This window comes from Hemitrygon akajei, chromosome 7 (assembly GCF_048418815.1).
Source record: "Hemitrygon akajei chromosome 7, sHemAka1.3, whole genome shotgun sequence".
NCBI classification, from domain to species: domain Eukaryota; kingdom Metazoa; phylum Chordata; class Chondrichthyes; order Myliobatiformes; family Dasyatidae; genus Hemitrygon; species Hemitrygon akajei.
In genome coordinates, this window is record NC_133130.1 from 54,230,279 (window position 1) to 54,243,962 (window position 13,684).

The 13,684-nt window shown below is 39.3% G+C and overlaps 1 protein-coding gene across 4 annotated transcripts in view; it reads right to left on the reverse strand.

Annotated features, from left to right (window-relative positions):
- Nucleotides 1-4,642: 4,642 nt before the first annotated feature.
- Nucleotides 4,643-13,684, reverse strand: part of lpgat1 (lysophosphatidylglycerol acyltransferase 1) — a 75,669-nt gene continuing 66,627 nt past the window's right edge. For all 4 annotated transcript variants that reach the window (XM_073050893.1, XM_073050896.1, XM_073050895.1 and 1 more), the window contains exons 8-9: nt 11,973-12,079; nt 4,643-9,121 (exon numbers count right to left, since the gene is read on the reverse strand). In XM_073050893.1, the coding sequence (XP_072906994.1) occupies nt 8,967-9,121; nt 11,973-12,079 (262 nt within the window). In that variant the 3' untranslated portion in view covers nt 4,643-8,966. The remainder of the gene's footprint in view (nt 9,122-11,972; nt 12,080-13,684) is intronic.

Below are 13,684 nucleotides of genomic sequence, written 5' to 3' on the forward strand. Positions count from 1 at the left end.
TCTATCTTGTATCTGTGCCCTCTGGGCTTTAGATTGCCCATCTCTGGGTGAAAGATTATGAAAGACCATCTTATCCACACCTCTCGTGATTTTATAAACCTATGAAGTCTCCTCTCATTCTCCTGCACTCCAATGAATAAAGATCCATGCCCAATCTCTCCCTATAAGTCAGACCCTTCAGTCCAGGTATCATCCTCTTACATCTATTCAGTTCCCTCTCCATCTTGACCATTTCTTTCCTATAACAGGGTGAACAAAACCTTACACAATACTCCAGGGGCTGTCTCACCAGTGACTTTATAACTGCAACATGATGTCCCTCTCCTAAGCTTGCTGCCCTGATTGATGAAAGCTAAATGGCTTCTTCACCACCCGGTCTATTCGTGTGGCCACTGTCAGTGAACTGGGCACCTATACTCCCAGGTCTCTTTCTTCCACAATGCAAGCTGGTGCCCTGCCATTCACGCTATAGGCCCTACCTGTCTTTGAATGTCCAAAATGCATCACCTCACACTTATCTGTGTAAGTTGAAATCCATCTGCTGAAATGAAACTCACATCCTATTATTCCAATACCTATCTCTGATTTTGCTGTATGTACATCCCTTAAATTTCAACTATTTTGGGTCCTATTACATAATACCAAAGTGATCCAACCGTATGATCTCACTGGATATTCCCCAGGACATCCCCTCTAAGCATTTCCATGATATTCTCCCTAATCATTAGTAAAACTCCCTCCTATCCTACTTCCATGTCACGTTGGAAGTATCAGTACCTCAGAAGGTTGAGCTGCCCGTCCTGTTTCCGTAATAACCACAATATCACAACCCCTTGTGTCAATTCATGCTTTGAGGTCCCTGATTTACCTGTGAGGCTCTTCCATTTTGTTTAGTCCATCAAACTTTTCACGCTCCATGTGTTGGTTCTATCTGGCCTGTTGACTAGACTTGCTTGCTTTAAGTTCTATCTTTGCTTCATCTTTCTCTCTGATACATTACTACTTTGGGTCCCACATCCTTTGCTAGACTGGTTTAAACTTTCCCAAGCAACATTAGCAAACCTTGTCCCAAGGATATTGGTCCTCTCCAGTTCAGACACAACCTGGTACTTTTGAACAAGACACCTCTGCTGTAGAAGAGATCCCAATGATCTAAATAACTGAAGTCCTTCAACCTGCACTAGGGTCTTCTGTCAAGTGTTCATTTGCCATATCCTCACTAGTGTGAGAGGTACAGAGAGGAATCCACAGGGTAGAACCTGGATGTTCTGCTCTTCAAACTTCGGCCTGACTCCCTATATTCACTATGGAGGACCTTATCACTCTTCCTGCCCATGTTGTTGGTACCAATATGTTTCATGTCTTCACCTTCCTCTTTCAGAAAGTCTTGTGCCTGCTCAGAGACACTGTTGACATGGGCAACAGGGAGAAAACACATCATCCTGGAATCTTGCTCAAAGACACAGATTCCACCCCTACCCCCCACCAATCTAGTGAACCTTCTCTGCAATGACTCCTCAGACAAAACTGTACAGTGCTTTCAGTTTGACTTCAGCAAAGTCCTGCACAACTGACCAAAAGGTCCTTACTTCTGTATTCTATCCCCTTTACAATAAAAAGCTGATTACTTTCTTTAGTTATAAGCCAAATTTTCTGTTTTGTTTGGGAGTTCTGTGGACAAGCATCCTAAAATCCCCATATTCTTTTAACACTTCTCAGTATTACCATGTCTCGTTGATCCTAACTAAATGCAGTACCTATTTTTTTCTGGAATTAATTCCTTTCCAGATTTGTGTGCCCTCCAAACATATCCACAGATACTGTCCTATAGAGTACAGCCTTCTGTCAGTGATACAGAAATAAAAGCTGACATCAGTTCTCTTAATCATGGCTTTTACTTTTGGCAAAATTTTTCATAGATGTCACAAAAATTGAAACAGCACTGAGTTCTGCTGAACCCTTTCCAATTACTTAGATGTTCTATTCAAAGTTACCCTTTGCCTTGTCCACCAATTCAATATGGGACCCCTCACCCCTTTTGCTTGAGTAAATTGCCCTGTGGGATCTTGCAAAACATCTCATGTAGTCTACACCAAGCACATGACCCTCCTTGGCTGCTTTTTAATACTCGAATTAGAGATGACCTTTCCTTCATGAAACCATTTTATCATCTTTGATTAATCTGCACTTTCCAAGTAACAATTTCTTTTGTCACTCAGTTTGTGTCTTCACCGTTGGGCTGACCTGCCTATCATTATTTCTGCTCCTTCACCCTATACAATTGATACCATTTCTTCATTGGCTGCAGGCTAAACTTCTGGAAGACAAAAGCCTTTCACAAACTTTCTCCAACTGCAAAATTTCATCTCCTGGCAATCAATGTGGACAACACAATCACAAGAGATTCTGCAGATGCTGGAAATGTTGAGCAACACACAAAATGCCAGAGGATTCAGGAAGTCAGGCAGCATTTATGGAGGTTTTGGGCCGAGATCTTCCATCAAGACTTGACACACTTAAAATTGCATGACACACTATTCAATCCATCATCATCTGCAAGGTCTTCAGCTGCCTCTGGAAAAGTATTCAAAAATCAAGACTTCAGATCCAACACTCGGCTGTGGATCGGCAGCAGAAATGAATCCAATATTAATAAACTAGCCTGATGGACAACATACAGTGGTGCCTTAATTCTCTGTGGAAAAGCCAGCCACAGAAATCCTTCGCCTGTTCCTTGATGTGGGATACAAGTCCGCAGCTCTAAGGAAGTTGTAGCACAAGTATAAGGGGTGGTAAAGGTTGAGTACAGCACAGGGTTTCTGTTTCTCTTTCCATACATGCTGCCTGACCTGCTGACATTTCCAGTATTATCTGTTCCCATTTTATTCTGCCCTTCCAGCAGAGGTCTTAATGTAATGGCAATTCTCTGTCTCTCTCCCTATACTGTACATCTCTTATACTTGTTCTCTTTCAGTTAGCAAGGTACTTAACACCCACGTTATTTCCCTATTTTTGTACCACAGAGATAGTTGCAAGTATCTTCTGCTTCTCTCTTTTCCATTCTGACCTCTTCTCGTCTCCTCGCCTGCCATCGTCTCCCTCTGGTGCCCCTCCACTCTCTTATCAGATTCCTTCTTCATTAGCCCTTCACCTTTTCTCTCAATCAGCTCCAAGTTTCTCACTCCCTCCCCCATCTCTTATTCTGGGTTCTTCCCCTTTAGTTTCCTATCCTGTTGAAGAGCATTGGCCTAAAGAGTTGACTTTTAATTCCTTTCTGTAGATGCTGTCTGACTTGCTAAGTTCCTTCAACCTTTTGTTTGTATTACCTGGATTTCTGGTATCTGCAGAATCTCGTGTTTGTGCAGAGATATTTGCTCTCTCATTACCCAGTTAATATATGTCACTATATCCTCTACAAATATTGGGTTTAATGAATGAACACTTATAGGCTTAGCATGTATGGCCTGATCTCTAAATTGGTGAAACGACTTAAGGGGAAGTGTGTGGCACTGCTAGTTTAGGACCCTGCTTTCCACTTTTATGCCTGCAGAATATCATTGTTAAAATTATGAAACATTTCCTCTGGCTAGTCACTGCTGGAGTGACTCTTCATCCTCCCCTACTGCTCCCATTCCTGCTCACCTTTGGAGACTTGTTCTGTAAGTGACTGGGTTTGTATTCTGCCAACAGCTTACTTCCACAGTAACAGTATTTTGTCTTTATCCTTATGCAATACCTTCAATATGAATCTTTAAGTCTGAAATAACAATAATTGATTGGCTTAAACCATAGTCCACGAATGAGACAATGAGAGCAGAGATTAACACTAAAGGTGGGGAAGACACTTATGTGAAAAGTAGACAGTGAAATCAGGAGAGAGAGGAGAGAATGGATTAAGATGGAGACTGAAAAGAAACAAGTTTTTTTATGATGATGCTAAGGATAGCGATACCACTGCAACCAAAGATACGTTGGGAATGACCCATCAAAGATTTTGAAGAATTGCAGAAAAATGATGCACAAGAGGAAATGGTACCAGAGAAGACAGGAGAAAACACCAAGGTACGGCTTTGTGATTAAGATCATCATGATAGGTGATGTAAGAGTCATGGTATCTCCCCGTGAATAACCGTACAGTGGAAACTACAGCACCGATTTAATCAATGACAAAGGAAAGGATGTCTCTTTAAAAAAAAACCTACAGGCTAAACGTGGAGAAGAGATGTGATTCTTAGTCCGCTCTCAGAAATGTTAGGTTGGGAGAATGGAATTGAAGATGCATTTGGTAGTGCTGCTTGGATGGGTTTACCTTGTTGGTTCATTTAGGGAATTCCCAGGAGGGGAATCTTCCTGTGATCTTACAGGATGGGTGAGGCACTAATAGAAAGAGGGAATGAACATAGGAATACAAAAGGGGAGAAAGGAAGTGTAATGATACTGGTGGAAACAGACTCAAGGACTTAATAGAGGAAGCCAAAAGAACAAAAAGGAAATGGAAGTACTGGGTGGGTGTTTGCCACATCACACAAAATACACAATGAAGCCAACTTCGAGCGTCAATGAATCAATAAACAAACTGGAGAACAACTAAAACCAAAACAAGGCTCCTTGAAGAAATGAGGTACAAGTATTCACTTCTGGATGTTTTTAATGCATTATTTTATTAATATCCTTTCTGTGCATATTTTAATACACAATAGTTGTAAAACAGTGAACACAATTAAGTACAAAGATTATCAAGAATTTTTGCAATTTGACATTGACAATAAACTGGTCGAAGGCTATTGTCAAATTCATGTTGTGAGATTAAAATCGTTAACAGCATACTTAATGATAACATGGCAGGGATAAAATGAGAACGTAGCTGTCAACTGTGCAGAACTTTTAAAAAATAAAGAGTAATATTTAAATTCATATGCTTCAGATTTGTAGCATTAACTCTTACAAATTCACCCATTAAATTGCTTGGAAAACAGATCCAGATTTGGCAAGCCCCCTCAAGAAATATTCCCTTCTGTTTCTTTGAATGTTCCCCATTGAATTGCTGCACGCCTGGATACAGCCCAACTCAAATTTATCCATCAATGTTTTGGATCCTTCAGGAGATTAACTTTCTAAACCTCACAAGATACTGTCAACTAGGAGCATTAATAGCATATTTCACAGACAGCCAGAGTTGGGTTGGGTAAGGAAATTTCAATTACTATCCCACTATCCCTCTAACCCCAAGGAAATAAACTTAATTGCTCAAGTACAAATATTGTGATGGGATAATAATGTCGCTTTGCAAAGTCAAATACTGGAAAACAGCACTTTTACAAATATTAAACGAACTCTACATCAGATACAAGACATTTTCTTCGTTGCTGTCTTTCCACAAATGGAAACATTAAGTTGCCCGTCTTGTTAAATGTATCTTTGTTTCCTAAGATCTTTCTGCTGCTCACTCCCAATTTCTATTAAAACTCAGGCCTCATGAGAAAACCTGTAAATTGGAGGGTGGCCAATTCTCAGTGAAATTCAGAAACCGATGATTACTATTCATCTGGGTAAATGAATAAGAAGCTTAAACTGCTCTCGATTTTCTTTTCTGAAGGACTACTACCAGCCAATTTTGTTTACTTAATGGCTCTTATAAGTGTGCATTTTTTTTTTCTTTTTTTTTTTAAACAGACTTCTGCTGCCTGCACATGCTTCCAGATTGTCTTACGGTCTTTCTTGAACTGATTTTGAGGCAGCCATCTTCACACCCAGTGTTGCAGGGTGGGATAGTATAGAGACCCATTTCAAGGCACCTAGGAACTAGGCATGAAGAGTGATCGAAACCTGATTGCCAATTTACACAGGCCAGCAATCCCTGCAGATGAAAGACAAATATAAGGCGCTACTTCAAAAGTTCTGCCTGCTTACTATTGTTACAGGATCATTTTAGAAAACTAAAAGTTTATTCCGATAGGTCACTGAACTAAAATGGTAACTTCATTTCTCTCTTCACGGAGATGCTGCCTGATTCGCTCCCAGTATTTGTTTTATTGGTTTGCTTACATTAGGGATGAGGACTGACTCTGCTTCAATTTGGGGGTCATTAGTCGATGTTAACCAATTGCAAATAAATAGGATGAAGTGTGCTGAGTTACTGATGTGCAAGTGCAAGTACCTGGCATACAGAAACTAGATGGAAGTCATTCACAGTTGATGCAGGTGAGTTGTCACCATGTTTTCTGCACCCTTCAGCTTTCTCCTTATTAATTGTACCATTGTCTTTTAATGCAGTCTCACTGCTGAGAAACGGGCCCCAGCTAGGATTGTACCTGGTGCAATTCCATTAAAGATTTCCACAGTAAATTTTAAATAATGGCAAAAATGGTCATATTGCTTCTAAACTAAAATCTATCTATTCCACCAACTGAGAGAAGACAGAGGCATATATAAACAAACAAACTTCTTTTTCCCATTTGTTAAAACAGGAAACTTGATATTTGAGAACAATGTAAAAATAGCAGACTGTGATGGAATCTCACATCACATATACATACAATAGCCAAACATGAGGTTGTTTTAGCAAGTTAGACTTGAAGTTATTCTGTCATGTGTTGATGCTCTCAAAGTTACAAGATAATAGTACAGAGATACCTGTCGATCTCAGCAACATTTTATTTCCGGTATCTGTGCGTTCGTACCGCACACTTACAATCAATAATGTGCATCTGATAGAACTAAAAGAAATTCAGACTAGCCGAAGAAACAACAATTAAGAATGAAACTAAAGTATACGAGCAAGGCCAATACACTGACCACACAATTCAGTTCAATACTGTTTTTCTTGGTATTTAGATATAATCAAGATCCAACAAGTTTACATCAGTGCTCAACTAAAGTTAAAAATTGCCTCCTTACAGAAAATAGAGGGAAGATTGGAAAAAGTAATTACATCATTTGATGCATTTCATTGAAAAGATGTCAACATATCACCATTTGCTGTGCATATTCTATAATTTATCTTTTTTTAAAAACTATTCTATACCATCCTTAATTAGCATAACGGCTTCCTATCCTGTTGAGCTTCTGGTTTCAAAGTAAAGCAGTTTGTTCAGAATTCTGAGTTAAATATTTTCCTTAATCATTCATATTCATTTTCAGCTTGTCTGCTGACCAGTTACCAATAGTAGTTTTAAACAGCTGGCTTACTGAAACAGGGTATTTTATTTTGAATGTTGCCTCCATGGTGTCTAACTCCCCAGTAAAACGTTGACAGGGCTATCAACTACTCCACAGCCTTCAACACCAACTGTATCAATCTTGTCCAGTGGCACATACGGCATGAAAAAGAGTACATATAGGAACAAGCCACAGTTCAACAGTCCACTATACGTGTTCCCAGAAATGTATATGAACACCAATAGCTCCCACCTCCCCTCCCACTCCCCACAAAAAAAATACAGGCAGAAGAGGGACTTAAACATAAACATTTCCTTCAATTTAGACTGGAATTCTTAAAAGAGTGTCAATTGACAATTCTTTTGCCAGTGTGATGTCAGAGATAATTATATTTTTAACTAATGGGGTACATTAATGTATCACACATGCTAGCATACTCAGAGTCCTAACTAATCCAGTGTGTCTACCTTCGGACATCAGATACACATGTATATTCTCATGCAGTTCCCTTTTTCCAAAGTGAGCTTTTTTCCTGGTCTGAATTGCCTCTGGAACAATGGAACTCGTCACTAGTGGCAGAATCCAATGACAGGCAGCAAAACATCTGTCTATATGTCATGGTCACAAACCTATTAATCGAAACTTAAACACTGAATTTAAATTAAATTAGACAAATCTGAACACTTTTTTTTGTCTCACCTTTTGAAAATCAAGTCATAACTTCCAAATAACAAATTCAAGAGCCGTAAATATCCTGCTGAAACTTCAGATTGATGGACACAATTAAAAACGATTTGCATCATATCATATAATCCACCAGTGATACTGTACCCACAAGAGTTGAATAAACAGTAGAATGTGTACAATAAATGATGCAGCCAGAATCTGAGTACAATAAAGGAGTAAATGTTAATCAAATGACCTGTACTTTCAACTAGTTTGTAAACTTTTTTTTTGCTGTTTCTAGTCCATTAAGTCAAGTCTTTCATAACATTTATTTAGTGCTTATGTAACAGCCTGGCTATTCTGTAACATTACAGTTGTAATTCTTTACTAACTATGACTAGCAACTTCTTACCAAGTGCAAAATACTACATGATTGGCTGTATCACCATATTTGGTCATTTCAACTAAACCATACTCAGATGTACTGCATTGTATGTACTAACTAGAATGAAACATTACTTCTGCTTTTATAACTATTTTACCAGTAACTATATAAATATTATTGACAATTAATGAACTGCAATCACTAGAATTTTAGATGCTTTAGACCATGCTTTAAAAGTGGCCTTTTAATTAATCACAAAACATTGAATAACTGCTAAGGGAAACAAACACTTCCCTCTGCCAACACCATACAAAATTGTGGCAGCTCTGACAAGTTCCTCATCCGTGTAATTTTAACCCGGAATAGGTAGATGTGGGCTTCTTCCATTGAGATTCATCTCTGGGCAACTTTTGCCATCTGAAGCAATGGTGGAAGATGTGATGTTTACTGCAATAGATTGAAATGCTCCAGCAGTATCCCTCCAAAAGAGGACATCTGAGGATATGCAGCATAATTAAACAGTGTGGATGCTTAATGAACAGGTAAACTCATCAGAACCCTTAACATCAAGTTGTAGACTTGATGATCTGAACTAAATGTTTTAGACTTGAGTTTAAAAATCTCAGTGAAAATGACAGGAAATGAATCCGTTCTTCTTTTCTTTATCATCATTCAAGAAATATTGGTATTCACGCATGGATACTGACACAAACACTGGAGTTCATATCCTAATTCAATGTTTTAGTTTGCAAAATTCCTAGAGCCCCAGGCAGTGATACAAATAGTACAGAACATTATACCACATGTAGCCAGAAAGAAATCCCATTAGTTGTACTAGGAAGAGCCAGAACGAGTCAAGGACCATAGGTCTGGAAGTTGCCACTGTCTGACCTTTGGTAGGTGGAAATGCTCCTGCAATTATAAAAGTATTTTAGTTCCATTAATAACATAGTAAATAAATGTATTATTCATTTAATTGTGATCCAATGAATAATCCACTTCCAACAGCCAACATTCCTTCCCTCTGCCAACGAGGAGGTAAAAGCTGCAAGAACAACAGCATTGATTCAATTGATCCCATTCAATTTCTTCCCAAGATCCTTACGTCATAAAAGCCAGTTATTTAGCCAATTCGATCCATTGCTCAGTTCTTTTCTATGCCACTTCTGGTGCTGGGTGATTTGTCTGGTTTTATTTCCAAGAAGCTTATCACAACTGAATGCTTTGCTAGGCCATTTCAGAGACAAGCACATTGCTTCAGGTCTGGAGTCAAACAGCCCAGATAAGGCAAGGATGGCAATTTTGTACAATACCTTGGCCAGGCCACATTTGCAATATTATGGTTGAAGCAGGTACAATATTTAAAAACAACCGGGAAAGATACATGATAGAGAGAAAGCTTAATATGGGGCAAATGGGACTAGCGAAGATGGGAACCTTGCCCAACATGGACTCAAGACACCTCCTGTGAAAGGCAGAAATTTACCAGCACCTTCAATACACAAACACAGTCTTGAGGAAAAGGATATTAGAAGATCAATCCACCATCCTGACAACAGATATCCCTGCCCTCCTGTATGCGCCTGAGATCTGAACAACTTCTGGCAAGCACCTTAAGGCACTGGATAGATACCACTGTTTCTACAACAATCTTTAGTTCACTAGAAGGATAAGCAAACTAACATCTATGTCCTTTCCCAGATTAAGATCCCCAGCACATAGGCTTGAATTACACTCAAGGTGCGACAGTGGACAGGCTATTCTACACACTTGCCTGACACAAGACTTTAGAAACAGTTTCTCCCTCTCTATTCCAGTTTCTCCCAGGAAAGAGAATATCCATGTGGACAAAGGAAAAGACTCAAAATCATGCTGAACGTATCCTTGAAGAAATATGACATCACCACTTAGTGTTGAGAACCTCCGACCCAAGTACCACACAACCTCACAAAACTGCACACACCCCACTGGTGAACAAGCCAGTGGTTCCCTGTCTGGTCCCAGCAACCACCTCAGTATTCACAAATGCAGTGTGAAGCAAGTCATCCTCAGTTGTGAGGAAATGCCAAAGAAGAAAACTCACTAATAACCTGATCATTAACATTTAGCTTTCTTTCTGTTTTTGCATTTTACTCCATTCCTCATTTCAGTAAAAGTCCAAATGTGGACCAAAGGGTGGAATTCCAGAGGTGGAGGGGAAAGTGGCTTTCCCCTCAGGGCATAATGTTGCATCAAACCTTGCTGTCAGAAATGAAATCAATAGGTTTTGAAGGAAAGACATTTTATAGAACATCCAAAAGTGCCGATTGGAGGTCACTGATCCCACGCTTGGGACAATGCTGCAATCAGGCATGTGAGAGATGTCCTAGGCCCAAGCCCTGCAAGTATTTTATTAAAGGGTTTCTTTCAATGTAAGGTCAGAAGGAGAGACGGTTACTGGTGACTGCGTAACACCAGATTTCATTCACAATTTCTCATAAAATGGAGAACGTATGACTGTAGACTCCAAGATCTTAGCAACATCCCAGTATGGACTGAAAAATTCTAAGTAATATTCACGCCACAGAATTGTCAGGCAATAGCCATCTCTAACAAGGAAGTCCAACTACCTACACTTAACAAGAGCATTAGCATTCCCCAGTTCCTACATCCGAGAAGACATCATTGACCATAAACTTAATTGTGACTGCAAAAAGTATTAGGGATTGTGTTTCCTACAGCACGTTGCTTATCCTTCAACTTCCCACATCAAGTACGAGGCACAAATGAGGAATTTGATAGAGTACTATCTATTTTCCTAGCTCCAAAAATGTTTAGGAACTCCATCCTAAACATTCACTCCCTCCACCATTGAGTACATCTTGACTATGGTGTACACTAGGCAGTTCAGTTAGTTCACAAGCAGCTCACTACCCACAACCTCTTCCTCCAAAGTCTAGGTAACAGAGACATGGGCATATCACCTCCATCAGGCTCTTCCCCAAGATGCACACCTCTTGTCCTGGCAACCTATGGCTGCTCATTAATTGGTGTTGGATCTAATCTTTCATCTCTATACCACTTTGGGGGTATTTTCACTAAAAAGACTGCTATAATTCAAGGCAGCTCACCTCCATCTCCTCAAGGGAAATCAGGTATGGGCAATGAAATGGTACCTTTGTTGGTGACATCTTCATCCAGTAAATTTATTAAACTCATAGTTAAGGTATGTATTTTTGTTCCATAAGATGTACGTAAAATAATTTTAACAGCAGCAGTATTTAAAACCTCACTATTCAATGCAGTTCACATGGAGTACTATAAATTACAAAAGGAAAGTTGCTGACTTCCTTGTTTTTATAATAGCAACAAGATTCAGTGAGAACCTTTAAGACCAGATGGAACAAGTAAGTTTCGGATAACGGTTCTGCAGGTTGATAACCTTTAATGTGGTTAAGTAATGTTTGGGACCGGAAGATGTAGAGACAATGTGCAGGGGTGCTTGCTAAAAGTAACAGAGCCAGGTCTAAGTCTTCAAATTGTTTGTAAGACAATGAGTGCTTTGGTTATACAGCAACAACAATATAATGTTGAAACATCAATACAACAAAAGCTTTGCCACAGCAGGGAATTATATGTCAAGTTCCTATTCCCCATAATAAACATTAGAAGGTGCAGGAAAGGACAACTAATTATGCCTAGTCTTGACGGCCAAGCTATAAGGAGTTCATGCCTCAAAAAAAAAGTCAAACTTACACTTCTGGAGTAACTGAGAAAACCTTACCTGTTTCATAAAAGTGTGTCAGGAGTTCCTCTTTCTCTACAAATCGTTGATAGAGCCAGCTGGTAAGTGCCTCCCTCTCTACAGGAACATCTTTGATAGGATAGATCCTGTAGGAGAGAAAAAAAATTGGCATATTGCTCTTTACCAACGAGAAGCAAAAGTAACACCGATATTTCTTTTGCAACAGCAATTACATGAGGCCAAAGTAATGTCATTCCTCCTGCGATAAACAAGCAGGCCCCAGAATGTGTGCTCCCAGAACAAGAAATAAGAAAAATCTCAAACATTTTCCCAGTTTTAATGGAAAGACTGTTGCATCCCCACCATCAACTCCTGGTCCCAATATTAATTTACTGTATTCTGAGTTCAAGGCAATGATATTATCTCATACAAGAGCAGCATCACCAGGCGATATTCAAAGATTAGCTTTATTTGTCATATGAACATCAAAACAGAGTGAAATGTGTTGTTTGCATCAATGGCCAACACTGCAAGCCTACATCAGACTAACCCTAACCTGTACACCTTTAGAATGTGGGAGGAAACCGGACAATCCAGACACAACTCATGCAGTCACAGGAAGAATGTGCAAATATCTTACGTGAAATGAACTCCAGTATTACAGCTGATGCTGTACAGCATTACAGTACCCACTTTGCTAACATGCCACCCAATCTATAACCATCCATTCCCGGTCTTAATCACAGGTTAAAACTCCTGAATTATCTGCCCAACCTCATTGCTGGAATATCAGGAGTGATTTAATAAAAAAACACCATAATCACACAATGAATAAAATAAACTTGTATTTGTGAATTTTAGTATAATTAGCAGATTAACACTTCGTAAAACTACTGCGTTAAAGACTGCTTTTTGTGGGGGAGGGAGTGAGTGGAACAGAGAGAGGCTGAATTGATAAAGGACTTTACACATAGTCCCAAAACATGTCAGATAAACTAATATCATCACATGGTGGTGCTGAAGCCAAGAGGGAGTAGCTGGCAAAAATAAACCGAGACAGAGACAGCATCACAATCACAAAAGGAGAAGTACCAGCCCTTTTTATGAAAAAGCTGCATATTGGAACTGTGGCTTGTGATAACAGACACTAGAGTGCAACGTGCATGAATCCAAAATGTGGCCGAGAATGGAGTTGAAAGCATTGCTTTCTGTGCTAATAGCCAAATTGGCGGTGCTCATTTTTAGCTCGATAAAAATGAGAATCGATCCAGGAATGCATACGAGACAAACCGGCTGAAAACTGAGAGGAGAGAGCCGATGAGGGATGGGAGAGTGTCAGAGTTGGACGTCATCATACGCATACGAAATTTAATCTCTCAAGTTACCAAAGGATAGTCAGTCAGTATGTAACTTAGAGTGCAATGAAATTTCTTGCTTAAGTATGGCTTAGAAAAAAGATGGTAGTAATAAATATAGCATTGAGTGCAAAAGAATGAATCGGAATCAGGTTTAATATCATCGGCATATGCCATAAAATTTGTTAACGTTACAGCAGCAGTATAATACAAAACTATGAGAAAAAAGCTGGATTAAAGTGTGTGTATTTTATATACATACACACACATATATGTGTGTAAAATAGTTAAATTAAATAAGCAGTGCAAAAGAATAGAAATAAGGAAGTAGTGAGGCAGTGTTCATGGGTTCAATGCCCATTCAGAAACCAGATGGCAGAGGGGAAGAAATGCCAT